This window comes from Myxocyprinus asiaticus, chromosome 42 (genome assembly GCF_019703515.2).
Source record: "Myxocyprinus asiaticus isolate MX2 ecotype Aquarium Trade chromosome 42, UBuf_Myxa_2, whole genome shotgun sequence".
In the NCBI taxonomy this organism is placed as follows: domain Eukaryota; kingdom Metazoa; phylum Chordata; class Actinopteri; order Cypriniformes; family Catostomidae; genus Myxocyprinus; species Myxocyprinus asiaticus.
This window is the reverse complement of record NC_059385.1, coordinates 6,932,246-6,951,708: the sequence shown is the minus strand read 5'-3', so window position 1 is coordinate 6,951,708 and position 19,463 is coordinate 6,932,246. Positions and strand designations below refer to the sequence as shown.

Here is a 19,463-nt window from a genome sequence, read left to right as displayed (position 1 = left end):
AGGACGGGTTGAAATTAATTTTTGTGGCATTTAACATTATGCCAAAAATGCTGTCGACTGAGCTTAACTCGTATTGAACCAAGAATATTCCTTTAAATTCAGATGCAGGATGGAAAATTCCATTCTGTGCTTGTATTACTCCAAATGTGCAAACATTAACAAGGACTATTGGCTGCAAGTAACTGGAAAAATTTTTTTTTTAAACTATTATGTGCCACATAAGAGATGAGAAAGAAAGGGTTTTGATTTTTTTTTTCTTTTTAATTACTAGTCCTGTACATATTAAAACAGCATATACATATAAAGCTCAAAAATTTAAACCAAGGTCAGGCCAAGTTTCACATTAAAGATGTGAAGTACTTATGTAAAGCTCATAGAAATTTGATGCATCTTAGTCCGTTTCCTTGAAACAGAAGAAATGTAAACATCATGTTCAAGAAGCAATTTCAATTAGATACAGCACATGACTTTTCACCAAGTAACTGGATCTACAGCAGAGACTCAAGCAGAGGGATTTATTAATGGTGTCCTTGTTTTACATTCAAAGTCTGGTACCAATGTATTTGCAAATGAGCCTGTATAAGCCCTATGGGCATATGGGTTTAAAGATACTGGAGAAGAGACTGACAAATTACCATCAAATCTGAGTTAAAGAATACATGGAAATTCTACTTTGGAAGTTTTTTTTTTTACAGTAAGTAGGTGTCCAAAATCTAGCATCAAAAGCATCTTTCTTTGCTTTGATGTTTCTGTATCATTTGGTGTTTTGGATTACACTTATCAATTAAAGGTGAATGTGCATATATAAAACTAGTGGTCGACCGATATGGGTTTTTTAATGGCCGACACCGATATCTAGAAAGCAGGGTGTCCGATAGGCCGATGCAATGCCAATATATCACACAATTTAATATAATAAATAACATAAACATAAAATTGCTAAAATTTAGCACTATATTTACTCAATTTCACACAAAAGTTGGAACTTTAAAAATAATCTAAAAAAAATAATTTTGTATTTTAAATTGAAGATAGCAGTTTCTTCTGATTTAAGTTTAGTCATCAAATTTTAGTAAATTATTTTCACATGAAGAAATTGTTAATATATTAGGAAGAAGGAAATAACAGTATACACAGTCCAGCAACCATGGATGGCATGTCCACGTTAGCAATCGCATTTTCTCAAAAAATTCCAAATCAAACAAACTGCACATACAGCACATAGTGAATAAGACATTTACTTATAGCACACGTTAAGTGCTGTTACTTTGAAGCTGCACTCACACTCTCATGTGGATCCAGCGCAAGCAGCAATCTCCTGACAGTTTACACGGCCCAGATTGCCTGCTTGGATTGTCACGGACTGACCATCATGATTTGTGAATCAGAGAAACTTTTGATCCTAATCCTGAAGTTTTGATTCTGGCTGATAGAATACACGCTTCAAAGGAAGATATTAGATGAGCGCTCGACGTGAAGAAAACACTGGATTTTCGTGAGGTTCATGAATTGCATCTGTTTAAACAAGATATCTGCATTTTTTCAGATGGCACACAATAGAAGTTTTAATGATATTTGTCTTTTATCATTAGAAAAGGAAGTTAAAAGTGACAGGGAACTGCTGAGGAGAGGCTGATAGAATATGTGCTTTAGAGGTAAATACAGTTGTCAGAAGTTTACATACACCTTAGCCAAATACATTTTAACTCAGTTTTTCACAATTCCTGACATTTAATCGTAGAAAACATTCCCTTGTCTTAGGTCAGTTAGGAACACTATTTTAAGAATGTGAAATGTCAGAATAATAGTAGACAAAATGATTTATTTCAGCTTTTATTTTTTTCATCACATTCCCAGTGGGTCAGAAGTTTACATACACTTTGTTAGTATTTGGTAGCATTGCCTTTAAATTGTTTAAGTGGGGTCAAATGTTTTGGGTAGCCTTCCACAAGCTTCTCACAATAAGTTGCTGGAATTTTGGCCCATTCCTCCAGACAGAACTGGTGTAACTGAATTAGGTTTATAGGCCTCCTTGCTCACACACTTTTTTCAGTTCTGCCCACAAATTTTCTATCGGATTGAGGTCAGGGATTTGTGATGGCCACTCCAATACCTTGACTTTGTTGTCCTTAAGCCATTTTGCCACAACTTTGCAGGTATGCTTGGTGTCATTGTCCATTTGGAAGACCCATTCGCGACCGAACTTTAACTTCCTGGCTGATGTCTTGAGATGTTCTTTCAATATGTCCACATAATTTTCCTTCCTCATGATGCCATCTATTTTGTGAAGTGCACTAGTCCCTCCTGCAGCAAAGCACCCCCACAACATGATGCTGCCACTCCCATGCTTCACAGTTGAGATGGTGTTCTTCGACTTGCAAGCCTCACACATTTTCCTCAAAACATAACGATGGTCATTATGGACACAGTTAAATTTTTGTTTCATTAGACCAGAGGACATTTTGCCAAAAAGTAAGATCTTTGTCCCCATGTGCACTTGCAAACTGTAGTCTGGATTTTTTATGGTGGTTTTGGAGCAGTGGCTTCTTCCTTGCAGAGCAGCCTTTCAGGTTATGTTGATATAGGACTCGTTTTACTGTGGATATAGATACTTGTCTACCCGTTTCCTCCAGCATCTTCACAAGGTCCTTTGCTGTTGTTCTGGGATTGATTTGCACTTTTCGCACCAAACAATGTTCATCTCTAGGAGACAGAATGTGTCTCCTTCCTGAGCAGTATGATGGCTGCGTGGTCCCATGGTGTTTATACTTGCATACTATTGTTTGTACAGATAAACGTGGTGGTACCTTCAGGCATTTGGAAATTGCTCCCAGGGATGAACCAGACTTGTGGAGGTACACAATTTTTTTCTGAGGTCTTGGCCGATTTCTTTTGATTTTCCCATGATGTCAAGCAAAGTGGCACGGAGTTTGAAGGTAGGCTTTAAAATACATCCACAGGTACACCTCCAATTCAGTACACCTCCTATCAGAAGCTAAATGGCTAATTGTCTAAAGGCTTGACATCATTATCTGGAATTTTCCAAGCTGCTTAAAGGCACAGTTAACTTAGTGTATGTAAACTTCTGACCCACTGGAATTGTGATATAGCCAATTAAAAGTGAAAAAATCTGTCTGTAGACAGGATTGTTGTAAAAATGACTTGTGTCATGCACAAAGTAGATGTCCTAAAATTTGCCAAAACTATAGTTTTCTAATATTAAATCTGTGGAGTGGTTAAAAAAAATTAGTTTTAATGACAACCTAAGTGTTTGTAAACTTCTGACTACAACTGTAAATGAGCGCTCCACAGGATGCTGGATCTGCTCAAGTTTTGTGATGTTTATTACGTTTAAACGAGATATGCGCATATTTGCAGATGGTATATGATATTAGTTTTATTGATATTTGCCTTTTTATTATTAGACAAGACAATTAAAAGTTACAGGGAACTGTTGAGGAGAGAGAGGAAGAATGAAACAGGCGAGCACTTTAACATTATGAGCTCAAAAGCGTCTGCCGAGGCTCTGATATGAGGCCTGTTTAAATGAGACTGTGTTGCACACTGGTCTATTATTGTAGTAACACAATGGCACATAACAACAAAATGAACCATGGCTGGTCGTTTACATGTCTCAGTCACTTTACATGCAAGCAGGCAATTTTCGGCACCCTCAAGAAACAAATTGGCCAATCGGGAAAATGTATTGGCCTCTGCGATATATCGGTCGACCACTACATAAAACCAATCTGTGGGCAGCTCATGCTGCAGTTCTGTCCTAAAATCCCCTTTAAAGAACTTCAACAGATATTTCTATTGAACTTCATAAGTTCTAAACAACAGGTCACCTAAGAAAATGTTTTAATCATGCATGAACCTTTTCAAGTAGAGTTACACTTGTGACACATAGTACTTTTAATACTTACTAGGTGTGAATATGTTTTTATATGTTTAAAGCATATTTTTCACAATAATAGCATATACATGGCTTTCATGTCAAAGGACTGTATACAGCAACAAGACAACTCGGGATCTTATTTATTGTGGATTTTATATAACTGAATGTGCCTGTTTTTAAAATGTAATTTGATAACCGAATTTTGTGTAATCCAAACAGTAAAACCCCACAGATGCTTTCATGACAAAGTAAAATGAATATACAGTAGATTCGTAACAGTAATATAATCCATTGCAAAAATGCTCCAATTTATTCAACTTCTTATGGTGTTGATGTGACCGTTATTTAGACTTTCCAGTTTTCAAGTCCTGTTTCAGAATGTCTACAGTACCTTGGGTTCAAGAAGCAAAAAACGTTGGGTTTATCCAACCTACACAAGGTTTCATACTAATCCAAAACTTCAGTCACAAAGTACTTCACATAGTACTTCAAAAAGCCTTTTCATAAGCTTCAAATATTCTGCATGAATTAGTTGTTCCCTTAGACAAAACCACCTGGTTGCAAATACGTAAACAGACTGTAATAAACAGAAATAAATACATGTTTGCTTCCTTCATTTTCACATTTTATGCTTCATGTCCTTGTAATATTGGACTCAATATACACTGTAAAAATGAAAAAGTACTCGAGGCACCATTTGGTGTTCTCTAGCGCTGAACGTGCTTTTTCCCGCTCCGCGTATATATGCCTATACAATCACTTAGCCAGTCCGGATTGAATTGCTCTAAACACCATTTAAAGGAGCCTCAAATATCCAATTTATGTACTCAAGGAACTTCAAGATATATTTCAGGAGCCTCGAAGCCTTTCCCTTTTGATGGTGTTACTGAAGAAACTGTTGAGAGCCCTTAAGAGTTCTTGCAGGAATAAGAGCTTCTCAGAGAACTGAAAGGTTGTCTGGAAGATCTCCAACCCCAAACAGTGCCGTGATACATCAGTGTAAGGAATAATTTCCTACGTATGATATAAAAAACTTGTATAAACCATATCAATAGTGTCAAAAAAATAACTGGTGGATACATGTGGATTATAGACCTATATCATAATCAAGTGATTAAACAGCACTCTACACATATGGTGGCTTGATGCACATTGAGGCAAAATATTGTGGTGAAGCAGAGCTAAAGTGCTGCAGAGACGCCAAGTCCAGATGGGGAGTCTTAAGGTAGTCAGGGAAAGAAGAGTCTCGCCGACTACGCCAGTTTTGCTTCCACCACAGATACGACCAGCACTAGGGGCAGCAGAAGCACTTGGTTGAAAGCTTTAACATCCTCTGGTTCAAGCCAAAAGTTCTCAAATACACTATATGGCCAAAAGTTTGTGGACACCATATGTGCTTGATGAACATTTGATTTCAAAACCTTAGGCATCAATTTCCCCCTTTGCTGTAATAACAGCTTCCACTCTTTTGGGAAGGCTTTCCACTATACTGTATGTAGTGACATGGCTGTAGGGATTTGCTCTCATTCAAACACAAGGCTATCAGTGAGGTCAGGAACTGATGTTGGTCGATGGGGCCTGACTTTCAGTTGCTGTTCCAGTTCACCCCAAAAATGATCAGTGGGGTTCAGGTCTGGGCTTTGTGCAGGCCAGTCAGTTTCTTCCACGCCAGACACAGTAAACCATTTCTTTATGGACCTCACTTTGTTCACAGGGGCATTGTCATGCTGGAACAGAAAAGGGCTATCCCCAAACAGTTGCCACAAATTTGGAAGCACACAAAGCCCAAGCCATTACATAAAGAAACATTAACATTTTTCTTTACTGGATTTAATGGAGTAACCAAATTCGTTAATTAGAAGGGGGTGTCCATAAACTTTTGGCCATATAGTGTATTAAGGCTTTCCCAAGGGGCCCCGTGGTTGGAACGGGGCCGTCAGGAAGGGGTCCTTCACAGCTCGAACACCTACTGTCCAAGAGTGAAGAGGTCCTACAGGGACGGAGCTAACAGCGGCTTGCTGGCCTATGCTGGAGACCACACGGTGGGCGGCGATAGGCTGTTGGGGCATTGGAACCTCAGCGCAATGTGGAAAGCGAACTTGACTGTGTACTGGTGGATGGGGCAGGATGGGATCTTTGCCACTGGAGCGCATCATTGAATGGTGGGGAACTTGCATAGAAGGCTGTTGATGTTGAAGTTGTGGTGGGCCAAAAAGCTCTTTCCTCTTGCAGAAGGGTGCCTGAAGGAAGATGTCAGGCTGTGGATGGGCTTGGTGAAATTGAGGAAAGGGGGCACTTGTAAAGATGTCCCTGCCATCTTGCCGACATCCAGGAAATGGTGCGTTTGAGAAGATATCTGGGGAGGAGGATAAGTGCTCTTGGCCTGCTGCTGGCGAGAGTTTGAGAGGAGGAGTAGTGTTGAGAAGTCCTGAATCCAGCAGAAGCAGCTTTGAGCCACTGCATGCATGCAGAGCTTCATCCTCCACATCCTCAACAAAGCTTTTCCAACTTTCAGCAGAGGCTTCCGATATTTGGATACTGTTGGTTTCTGGTGCAGAATCATAGCCATTCACACTAGGCATATCATCTGCAAAAGAGAAGGAGAAAACAGAGACTTTTTTCACTCTTTTAAAATGAAAGAGTTTGATGTAACTATGAAGATATGCTACAGTGAATCTCAACACAAAGCCCCCTCCCTTGACTTACCAAGACCATGGAGTGACATGGAGGTTATTTACATAGAGAAGTCTTACCCTTACAGCAGCAAGGGTAGGTGATCTTCAGACTACAGAACACCAAATTAGGTTGCAGTGTGCTTTAAAGCTTCAGGTCATTAACTTATTCAGTTTCTGTAGGAGCTCTTTCAAATTCATTATCATTTTATAGAGTGAAACTCCATAAAATCAAGTATCCAACCTGAGTTGAAATACCTACAGACTTCTTGGCAGTTGCACTGGCATGTGAAGCATTTAAAGGATATATATGAAAGCGAATGGCGGTTTATGAGCCAATGTGGATGACTGAAAAAAAAAAAAAGCTTAATAAAGGGTACATACTTGAAGTATCTACTTGAGACTAGCATTTAACAAAAGGGTTTACGATTTCTTTGAAAGAGAGATCTGACCATGGTGCGATACGGAAGCGAAACGTTCTCACGCGGCTGCCAAATATGTTGCCTCTTCCAGCGTCTGCAACTGACTAGAGCAAAGTATTTTTGAACAAGTACACTCAGTAAATAGAGACAGAATGTGTCAAACAGATCAAACAAAAAAAACGCATCGGAGATTACAAGAAATTTAATGATTTAACAAACAAGCATTTTGTTTTATTTGTTTATTTTTATCGAAGGTGCCGGAATGCCGTTCCAGACCGCTCCGGCACAATTTAACCTGCTTATAAGATATAGTTAAAAATTTGCCTGTGGAGAAAATAAATGGGATGGTTACTTCTGAAACCAGACTGTTGCACTCTATAGAGGATCTAAACTTCATAGATTGACCTTTTAGCTGAATTATAACAGAACACAAATTCCAAAGCTACATGGCTTGCAGTGTTGCAGGATTCAAAGTAATTTCGCATGCTCATAGCATAATGCAACCATGGCTTAAATGGAGACTTGAGGCAGTTATTATAAACATGAGCCACATGGCATTCTGTATCATCCCAGAATCCACTTCCTGTCTTCTAAATGCTTCAAGCTTTCAAATCTGTCTTGATTTTATTGTTCCAGATTCAAACATAAAGCATTGTGTGTTAAATTATGTGCAATTTCCCTGGCCTTTCCATTCCATCAAATGGATGTCATATCATGGTTTCCAATCATTCTAAAAAATTCTGTGATAGAAGAGACTAGCCAATAAGATTTTTTTATACACCTCACTTGTACCAGTGAAAAAGGAAGAACTGAGAGAAAATGAGATAGACACAATGACCACAACATGGACGATCTTATTGGAGGAGTTGTATCAGCCAGACCTCCAGCAATTTTTTTTTTTTTTTATGTGAATAGAACAAGAGAAAAGTGCTAAAACCTAAAACTTTCAATATATAATTAGACCTTAATGCCAATGAATTGAGACATCTCAATGGAGGCATGGACATCGCTAATGTAAATAAAATAGTGATGCTGACAATTACTCTTAGCTCTCTGGCAAAAATTTTCACTGTACAGGATGTGTTTTCAAAGATCAGTTTGTAATAATTTAACATTTATATTTTTATTAAAAGTAAAGATGTTTCTTTGTCCATTAAAATAGTATCTCATATAATATCAAGGCTTCTTTGTTGACAAGAGGAAGGTGACACACATTTCATTCCTGCGGTCACAAATATTGTTCAACTGTGGTTCGCATTTAAAAGATTCTCTTGTATGGATAAAATGCTCAGAGTAACATGTCTGCTAATATTTTACCTCAAAATCACAAGAAAAAATTATAATAATATTTTATAGTAAATATATTATTACTTTTATTAGTGTGATTTTTCACACATTCCAGTAACAAGAAATTAATATGCAAAATTTCTTCATGCAAAATCTTATTTATTTTTCAGAAATATACAAACCACACGTTCTTGACAGGCTTCATGAGATTTACCACCTCATGATTAACTTGACTGTTGAGAGTGTTAAGGCTTTGAACAGACAAATAATTACCACGGAAACAATTTATATTCACATTTACATTTTTATTTAACACGCCTTTCTTTGTTAATTGGTTTTCACAAAAATAAAAAGGTGCACATGAACCCATCACTCTTGTAACACTGGGCTGAGGGGTGTTTGCTACAGAGACCAACGAGGTTCCAACTCTGGGGATAAACATGGTCATAAATATTATTCTTCTCTGAACAAAAACGGCACATAAAAGGAATCTTTGATTTTGCACAACAACACAAGTCAAACGATACCCACGGTGCAAAGACCTCTACTGAAAGCTACAAGATGAAGCATTAGGATTGCATAGGTTAACATGAGAGTCTACGAGTGGCTGTACAGAGGCAAGGATATAGAATGATTTCATATTCATCACTGCTGAAAACATCACTGCTGAACCCCAGCAGCATCTGTTTTCCTCCATTTGAGGATTGCTGTCATGCAGTGCAATTCCAAGGTTGATGCCAACTTAAAGCAGACAGAAACTTTTAATTGCAACATTGAGCTTAAAGTTCTGATTTTTTTTTTTGTTTTAAAAACTAAAAGTTTTGTTTTTTGCAGAAAAAAAAAAAAAGTTTAGTTTTGTTCTGTTTTTGTTTCATTACCGCAGTGTAGGGGTGGGCAGTATGAAAAAAATAAAACATGTCACACTATGAGAAATTTTATATCACAGTAAAGGCATACATCACAATAAAGTTATGTTTGCTGGAAAAATTAAGAAAAATTTGCACCAAAAATAAGTTTATCAATATTCCATTTAATTAAATACTTTACAAATTAAAATAAGTTAATCTCATTTTCTAGGACATGGACGTGAATAAAAGATTACAGGTACTTATGACAAATAAATGATTATGGAAAACAAGCCAAATTTGAAGCAGTTCAATTACAAATTGTAAAATAGTCTACACCTGATGGCGAATCAACGAAATTCTCTATTAATGTGTCAAGTTACAAGGTTTCTCTGCAAACAAAATAATCTGCTTTAACGCCATGTAAATGCATAAGAGCCATTCTTTTAGGTTTTTGAAGAAAGCGCATGTGCATATGCACTCAGGTGCGCCGGGGAAATCCCAGAGTATGACGTAAGAGGGAAAAATGTCACTGTTGCAGCGCAATGACGCAGCAGGTTGTGATGTAAAGTCAAGGAAACAAACACAGCAGCAACAGTGGGACTTCTGGAAATAAAGTGACCAACGGAGAACAAAAAATAGCAATGACGTCCTCAGATGCCATGTTCTTTATTTACACCAGCATCGTGGGGAAAGTATGTTGCTGTGCAGAAAGTTGCTTAATAACCCAGCCACAGGTATACAGGAATTAAAATCTATTGCAAAGTTATGGCAAAATCTCTACCAGTTTACAAATTTCTACTGTAATACCGCCCAGCCCTATTGCAGTTGTTCTTATGCGTCTTTCTAAAGTGAACATAAAGCCACTATCTCCATCTCATTTCAGAGTGTTTTACAGATTCAGCCCCAAGTATGTTACATTAAGCATAAGAACAGCTTTTTTTGTAACTGATTACAGAACTTTCAATTCAATATTGGCCGTTGGCTCGCTGTTGGGATTATGCTAATATGGTACAGTATTAAACGAAAGATTTTTCCATGCTCTCATTCAGGTAATGCAATGCCTCATGACTCTCAGTGAATTAAAGAGAACCTGTGCTTGAAACAGAGGTACCTGCTGCAGTTCAAGCTGTCCGAATGTAGCTGATAAACCATGTTAAATACAGAACGACCTCACCACTTGAGACAACTAAGAATAGCTATTTATTTACCTTATGTCCACACATACACACACATATGTACAGTACTGATATGAAGATTGGCCACAGACATGTCTTCATATTCATAAACAATGCCATGCTTTGATATGTGTCTGATACACGAGAACTATGTGAGAAAGCATGGCTTGGTTGATCCCTTGAAGAGCGTTGGCATAGTCGGGAGAATGAATGGAATACGTACAGCATTCCCTCTAGACTACAACTAGTTGATGGTAAATGTCTGCGGAAGGCAACAAAAAAAGCAAAAACAAATCCAGCCAATTTTTTGCAATCAGCACAAATTACTTCAAACTGGGTTGTGCAAATGCACTTCACAGGGTGGTTTAAAGATTGTCCACTTTTCTTATTCGAGTCTGTTCGTCGATGAAGATCTGGCCATCAGAAGATGAAACCGAAAATGTACATTCGCAAACACAGCTCAACACACAGAACAAAGAGATAAAGTTTCCTCTTAAATAGGTTTCGTATGACTCATATACACATATCTGCATTTATATATGGATACTCATTTCATACATTCATTCTCAAACACTCTATTCATATTCACATAGAATCTTAACCGTATATGAAATATTTCTTTTAAATTATTCTCATAATGTATACTATGGGGAAGGAACAGGGATTTCAGAGGGAATTGCTGGACATTTTGAACAGATGCTCTGTACACGGGAGGAACAAATAACTTCTTAGGGTTGGAGAGTCTGTTACTGCAGATATACAACAATTTACATCTCTTAGAGCCCACGTACAACATCAATAGAGCTATTTACAAAGAAATAACAGAAAATGATGGCAAGGAAGTCGTGGTAAGAGTAAACAAGTGTTGTTGAATGGAAATGAGGAAATTCTAGTTGTTCTACTCTATCTTTGTACAGAGTTTAAAGTGTATGGGGAAAAACTTTTGGATTTTGACAGACTTTACACCCCTTAATGATATATTAATGAGTTAATCTCACCTAAACATGTCCAGGTCACATTCTATCCCAAAATCTAAAGAAAATCAATAGGAACTAATTTCCTTTGTATAAAAGACCAATATATTTTTTTGCATTGTAACATTATTCTATTATTCCAGATGTTTTTCTCTCAAGTTTGTCTGTAAATTACCATTATGGTGATTATTTGGGCATTATGTGACACTATTTTCATCACTTGACTGTTGACTGTCACAATGCAAACCATCATTATGGTCTTAAAAATGGCCTCATTTTATTTATGCATTACATCTTTTCTTAATTCTTTATTTTGATTTTGGGGTGAAATATGTTTCCAGGCATGTTCTTGACAGATTTCGTGAGATTTGCCCTCAAATCTGTTTGCACCCTGCAGTCAGTCCAGGATTAAGATAAATTCTTGCGAGCTGTGCTTGCCTACCTGCCAGTCTGCAAATATCCAGCCAAAATATTCTTCTCTGTAAAAATTTGGTTCACTTTGTACTTTAATTGCAAGAAACCAACTGCATGAGTCTAAAAAAACCCATGTGTGTGTAATCTGGAGATGAGCTTCCATTGTGCCACAGAAGACACAGCTAAGACTGTACGCAAAGCCAAGCTGGACTGAAGAGAACAAAGAAGATCTGACAAACATCTGCTCTTTGAAGCTCACGTTGGACTAAGCAGCCAACAACTGCACTCTTGACTGTGAGGCAGATGAAATATGTGACACTCATGTATGCGTGTCCACAGGAAGTACAGATATGAAATGCACGGTTGCCAGAAAACTAGATTAGAGCCTTTAGAATCAACAAACTAGACTCAAACGAAAAAGTGAAATGAAGATTCATCAGAAAAGTAAATGGCATAGGGAGGAATGCTGAATACATCAAATCAAATGAGCGATGATGATGATGACAAGAACAGATGTACATTAAATGGCAAGAAAAGAACATAAAACATATGACGTGATGGAGGAAACTCAAGTGATTGGATGAAAAAGAATGATGACATCAAAGAGGAGGGAGGACTTCATAAATTAATAAAGAAATCGAAATGGACCATGGCAAAGGGTGATGGACGGGACAATGGATAGCAGGAGGGATTTGTGGTTAAAGATAGAAGACTACAGCAGTTGGCGTCATCTTCGGCAGAGCAGAAATATCGGTAAGGTCTAGAGATCGATGAGCTGATCCACCAGAAGCAGGGAGCGGGCCAGGTTGGGCAGGCTGGACTCAGAGCTGCCACTGTTACTGCGAGAGTGACCTCCTGAAAGAGGCCAGATGGATAGGGAGGTTAGGAGCAGAGGAAAGGGGAGGAGAACCATGTTGAGATTGGGAAAAGTCAAGGAAGGGGAAGCAGAAGAGGAGAGAGAGAGGGAGAGAGAGAGAGACACAAGGGTAAGTTTAGCTTCAAGAAAAGTCGAGAGACCACTTCCATAATCACGAGAGTTTTAAGTAGGGTTGCCAATCAAGAATCGTGTTAATTAAAAAAAAAAAAACATGGAACCGAAAGATTTATGACATTTGGTTCTGTTAATGGTTCTTGAACATTCCAAGGCCACATCAGGACTAACATGATTTCAGTTGAAAACGTATGTAATCATTTCTAAAGGATGCAGAGTTTTTTTTTTGTTTTTTTTTTTCTCTCAAAGTCTCCGTTTTCGATGGATGAAAAGCCCGTTCAGGTGTGGATGAGGCATAAAACTAGCAAAATTAATGCGCTATCAACTGAAAATGTAATAGTGTGGACGTGGCCTAAATGCAAAAAAAAAAAAAAAAACTCTTGACATTGGCAGCATAGTCACATTGTTGCTAGGATACCAGCAACTAATTAATGCCATCTGGTGTCCACTAAATGTAATGTGTCTGCTTCATTGTGGTTCGACAGGACTGAATGGTCTAATAATCTAGAACAAAATCAAGAGAGTTTTGGCGATAACCAAGTGTATTTTATAACTACAATACTACTTTCTCGCTAGAAATGGAAAAGTTGGAAAAAGGGAATAAAAACATTAATACATAAATTGGCTATTAACTGCCTCTTCTGTCACCATTTTTCTTCTTCAGCTCAACCGCTGTGGAACAGCGCGCATAGGATTGTGGGATTTCATAGGCAGCAAACGATACATCAATGCTGCCTTCAAAAATCAATCAAATGAAGGTATCTCAGTAGACAGGATGTGACACGAACATTGGATTCCGACGTGCCTTGGTCCCTTCCTACCTCCATATACAGCATTTTCCTGGTTTCGGACACAGCCAGTGTTTCCTACACTGTTGTTTAGCTTTCTGAATCTCCAAGCGCCATAGCTAAACAAATTATGTTTTATCTTAGTTGTGAGCTTGCAGTCTGCACTGAACGTGTTCAGAGAGAAAGATATGGTGGCGTGAAATAATAAAAAGACAATAATTAGACAACACATCTTTCCTATTGCAATGTCCTCACTGGTTGCACGCAACAACATACATACAGTGTGACCAATGTATTCTGATTCGCAAAAAGAATTACTCTTATGAGCCAGTTCTTTATACTGAAATGGTCCAAAAGACTCAAGTTTCAAAGCAATATGTATTGTGAAAAGTGCTACTCAAATAGTGACTGACTGTACATTTAACAAGGTGTAGTTAAGATACATATTCAGAGTGTTGTTGTAATAAATGGCACTTAAAAAAAAAAAAAAAACATATTATTTTTTGTATTTAATTGAGACCAACTGCTTTCTCCAAAATACAACAACATCGCTAATGGAATCCTCAAGAAACCGTAATTGTTAAGTGGAATAGGAACCAGACTTGTTTAATTTGTTATTAACTCATTTCATAAGTGTGCAAGATGACTCATCTACCCCGAATAAAACTTTGCAACTGACAAAAATAAAACAAGGTACTTGAAATGTGCTTTTTGCACATAAGAACTAAAAGTTTGCTGTCATTATAGCGAGGGTGAGAAGAGAAGCAAATTGCTCACTCATTCTCAGAAAAAGGATTTGGTTCAGCAAAGCTTACCTTGGGAGTTTTTGGGGACCAGTACTGGTATGGGGTCAAATTCATCTTCACTGGCTGCCTCAGTGCTCGGAGCCTCAAAGCCTGAGATCAAACAGGAGTCTGCAGCTGATTGGCGATAATTGGTGCAAACGAGGTTTGGGGTAGAAGATTAAAGAGGGTGGGTGGTGGGAACATACAAGGATGTAAGAGAGAAATAAAGCGCTGTTATCATGATGTGAACACTAATACATTCACATTGATGTTTCTGGCTGGCACCTTCTTACCAAAGCAAAACAATGTAAAGAAAGTGCATAAAAAGCATTGACAAAAAAACATAATCAGCTTTATCCTTGTGTGACCACGCATCCTCATGTGTGCACTGAAAAATATGTCCACATAGGTGGATTTTATTTTGTAATCACTGTACAATACGGTTCTATTAATTAACTTTAGTAAATGCAAGCCTATATTTACTGTATATTATCACATTGAGAATAATGAGTTTGTCCAAAAGCTGAAAAATCTTGCTTTCAGAGGCTTTATATGGAGTTAGGATGAAAATAAGGAGCATTTCGAACTGTTCTGAGACCAGTGAAGACAGACAGCACACTGGAGGATAAGCCATTCACTAAATAGGGAGCAAGGGGACATCCTAGAGCTTTCTATTCAGCTAAGTGCATTCACTCCTAAAATCCAGCCAAAAGTTCAGTTTTAGGCTGCAGGTGATGTTTGGACCACTCAACATGTTTGGCAAACATGGGACAATGGTAATCAGTCCTTAGATTCAGAATGTATAATGTATAATTTTATTTTAACATAGTTGGCAGAGACTGGATGATGCTTGCCATTACTTTGAATAAGAATTATTTATTCAGCTTTACAGAAAATCAGCTGTAATGTCTGTAACGTGTCAAAAACATGAATAACCATTATACTTCTGGAAACATAATAACTTAGTCCTGCTGTCCACATATGTGGACATATGTTTTTAGGAAAACTATATGCTCTAGTATTTATTTATTTATTTGTGCTTGTTTATTATGTGCTACTAGTTACAAATCAAACAACTAAATATTATTGGCTGACAATAACTTCATGTAGTGTGCCATAAATGCCTTCAAGCCATCATTAATGCCATCAAGAGGATTAAACATTCTCTAAATCCAATCTTGTGAGCAAGAGAATGTTAAGTTGTACCTGGGAAGTTCTGGGTGCCTTCCGATACAGGTGCAAAGTCATCCAGACAGGAGGCGGAGCCAGAGGTGAGAGAACCACCCAGCAGAGAGTCTTCTCCAATCAGAGGGTCTGTAGCACAGCCGGTACAGGCAAGCAATCACATAAAGATGCAAGCAATATAAAAATGGTTCAGAATTCTGGAGCACCTTTGCAATTAACAACTTAAGTAACATTTTCTACATTCTTAATCTGTGAGAGAAAGCAACAGGATGCATTTTTGGAAGAAGTTTTTGACATGTAAAGTCAACAATGTCCTCAAGCACACAAATTAAATTCAGTCATCGCAGTGACAGTGTTGTTTATAATGCTGGTCAGAGGCTTTGCTGTCTGAATCTGATGCAAATTAAGTCTCATGTTTTACCTGCCAGCAGTGTCGATGTCGGCTCTGTCTCCACAGGGTGCAGCTGAGACTGCGGGTGCTCCAAGCCAGGTATCAGATAGTCCAAACACACTTCAGTTTTAGCTGGGAGAACAAAGAGAGTGGAAAAAATTATAACACCTTGTAATTAATTTGACACAATGGTGTCATCAGGGTTCTCACCCTTTTTGGAAATTTTTTCCTGACTTTTCCAGTCGTTTGTGATTTCTGGAAACCAATTTTTAAACATAATTTTTATTTAGACTGATTTGTGAACCATTTCGACCAATTAACTTTAAAGAACTTAGGATTTGGTCATCAGACATCACTATGGCTTGCGAGCAAGTTCTACTCAACTCAAGCTCTAAGAGGAATATTTAGGCGATTAAATATTTTAGAGCTTAACTAGACATAATGTATATACACTACAGACATGTCCATGACTTATCCATGACTTCTTAGATTTTGTTAGCTTCCATTCCCTGATATTTCCAGGTTTTCATGACCGTGTGTCATGTGCCTTTATGAGAGAATAGCTTTTTAAAAAGAGGAAGCATACAGTGAGACAGCCAGTGAGAGCGGTTACCATATCTGGTGTCATCCATGGAGCTGCCGAAGGGGTCGGCCATGGACAGCAGATCTGGCAGCATGAGAGAGGTGTCTGGAGACTTTAGACCCTCTATTAGTTTCTCTGTAAGTTAGTCAGCAAAACAGCCAGAGTTAGCCAAAAAACAAAAATGTTTTTTTTTTGTAAAATGGAAATAAGTTAGAAAAATGGAGGGTTTAAAAGCAATGTTGGTGGAAAATGATGCATAAAATGGAAATAAGTTAGAAAAATGGAGGGTTTAAAAGCAATGTTGGTGGAAAATGATGAAAGGGCTAGCAGCACTGACAAAAAATCCACTTCAGAAATATCAATGAGTCTTTGAATTAGACATTGCATTACAAAGCAGGCAAGGGATGTAAACAGATCAATGCAATCAATGCAGATATAGCACACAACAGCATGAAACAACACATGCATTGAGTGAAAGGATGATTCAGTATGACTGATGATTAGTCTTTTATTGAGTGAAACTGAGCCCATGGTAGAGTGCCTAGAGAGAGCAAAAGCCTCTTTTCCAACAACAGGGTACTGGTGCCAAATTTGGAACTGTTCCGCATGTTTCCACTGTTGAAAAGGCTGTTCAAAGAGGGAAAAATCGGCTCCGCACTTGTCCCACTGTTGGTCTCGGAGGCCGGGATAATGTGATTGTTTGCCCCATGTAAAGTTTCTTGCACAAAACTAGACCGCTCTAATAATCAACAATGAAGCTGCTAACACTAGAAACGGCAGATGCAATGCAACGCGCGTTCAGCTATATCTGATACAGATTTTCCAATTAATCGCAATCTTCATTTGAATGATCCTGATATCGACTAAAGTTCCAAGATCAATCTTGGAGTTTACTTCAGTTTTATTTGTGTTCATTAATATATCTGTTAAATATATTGCAATCGAACTGTATAGTTTGAGCACTATTGTTAAAGCTGAAGTATGTCATTTCCAGTGTTGCCAACTATTTCTTATGGGGAAGTCGCCAAAGGCTCACTGTAATGTCCCTAAAAGTAGCTAAATCACGTGATGATGTAATTTATTACATAACACCAGTGTTGGGGAGTAACGAAATACAAGTAATGGGAAAACGTATTTAAAATACAAAATATTAGTGACTGTATTCCACTACAGTTACAATTTAAATCATTGGTAATTAGAATACAGTTACATTCAAAAAGTATTTTGATTACTGAAGAGATTACTTTGCATTTTATTGTGATTTGTTTCATTTAATATTTAGTCCTTTCAGATGGAAAACATTTATACATATAAATGATCAAATTTTGATGGATCTTGATGGATCCAAAGTGCATTTAAATAGCGGTGAAACATTTTCTTATGATGTGTTACATTCGTGCGAGCAGACAGAGAAGTAAGTTTGAAGTAAGTTTGGAGCACAAGAAACAGAAATAAACCTTGTGTAAACTGTCAGCTTTACGCTAAGTTAAAATGCTATTTCTAGCCATTTTACATGCAGATGTTACCAGGCACACTCATATTTTTTTATCAAGAAAATTCACGTTGGATCATAATTTCTTTTTTCTAGTAAGACCTTTGATATTAGGGCAAAAATCTTATTCTTGATAATAATTTTTGTATTGTTTTCCTGTAAAAATATCTAAACATTCTTAAAACAAGATCAATTTGATTTATCTTGTTTTAGAAACAACACTGCATAAGATATTTAGGTTTTTCAGAGAATGTATTTTTAACATGTGTATTTTGTCTTACTGTACTGGCAGAGTTTTTATAGTCAAAACAAGTGAAAAAAAAATCTACCAGTGCTGAAGAAGTAATCCAAAGTATTTAGAATACGTTACTGACCTTGAGTAACAAAATACGTTACAAATTACATTTTACAGCATGTATTCTGTAATCTGTAGTGGAATACATTTCAAAATAACCCTCCCAACCCTGCATAAGATGTCAAATTTACTTATGTAAATTAATTGGCACATAGAGCTAAGGCAATTCCTTAAAGGTGTAAAACCATGTTTTTTTTTTTTTTTTTTTATTGAACTAATGATTTAACAATTAGTATTTAACTACTAATCATTTGGCTATCACTAATTGAACTTGTCAAACATTCAGACAGTGGGGGATTTCTATTTATTTATTTTTTATTTTGTTTTGTAATTAAACTGCATTATTGAACAATGACAAAGTCCAAAATTATCCTACCAATAGCAACCAGGGGTAGGTAGCGGAGTAGTGTTGGGGATGTTTTTTTATTATTTATTTTTAAACATGGATCTATATGCCTTATAATGCCTCACGTGGAGCTGTCTTGGAAATAATATGTAATATATCTTTTTTTTTTTTTTTTTTTTTTTACATATCTGTTGTACACAATGACTTTTTGACAGTGACACCTCATCTGTTCATATCACTTATCTCTACACTTTATTATAGATCAGGGGTTCATATTCATTCCTTTCTCTCTCTCACCCTGCTAGATAATTTCTCAATGCTCTTCTATCGCTATAGGCTGACTTTCCTAAAAGGAGAGCATGCATGTGAATTGAGGTTGATCGTCAGTCATTCGATTTATAGAACATCCGTATGCACATAAATCCACATCTTATGGCATGCAGGTCAGTCATATTATTTGAAACACAGGGGGCGCTAGAACACAGAGAAAAATGAGACGTCATTCACGATAGAGCGGATGTTTTTAGTGTCGCCATATGTGGAAGAATGTCACTAAAGCAGACTACAAAAGTCAGTAAAATTGTCGCTATTCGCTAGATGGCTCTTTTACTTGCTAAAGGAGTCAGAAAGTCACAAAATTTAGCAACAAAGTGTTGGCAACACTGGTAATTTCTGTGCACTAGCGCCACTGAACAGAATCACAAAACTAAACAATGTTTAAAACAGCTTTCTGAATACGTCTCTCATCTGCTATTGTTCGAAACGTCCGATAGTCCTGCCGCCAACTCAAGTCATTGGTTGAGTAACGTTGCTGGGGCGGGTCTAATCTGGTCACTCTAAACAAACAGGAATTTTAT

General features: G+C 37.4%; 1 protein-coding gene across 4 annotated transcripts in view; it reads right to left on the bottom strand.

The window, feature by feature from the left end:
- Positions 1-501: 501 nt before the first annotated feature.
- The window catches only part of LOC127432492 (AP2-associated protein kinase 1-like), a 52,349-nt gene continuing 33,387 nt past the window's right edge, over positions 502-19,463 (bottom strand). For 2 of the 4 annotated variants that reach the window (XM_051683620.1, XM_051683622.1), the window contains 5 exons: positions 16,444-16,548; positions 15,861-15,962; positions 15,461-15,568; positions 14,285-14,389; positions 502-6,485 (listed from right to left, as the gene is read on the bottom strand). In XM_051683620.1, coding sequence (XP_051539580.1) covers positions 5,794-6,485; positions 14,285-14,389; positions 15,461-15,568; positions 15,861-15,962; positions 16,444-16,548 — 1,112 coding nt within the window. In that variant the 3' untranslated portion in view covers positions 502-5,793. Of the gene's footprint in view, positions 6,486-6,538; positions 12,546-14,284; positions 14,390-15,460; positions 15,569-15,860; positions 15,963-16,443; positions 16,549-19,463 lie in introns of those variants that run through there. The other 2 variants (XM_051683623.1, XM_051683621.1) reach the window with 2 other exon arrangements.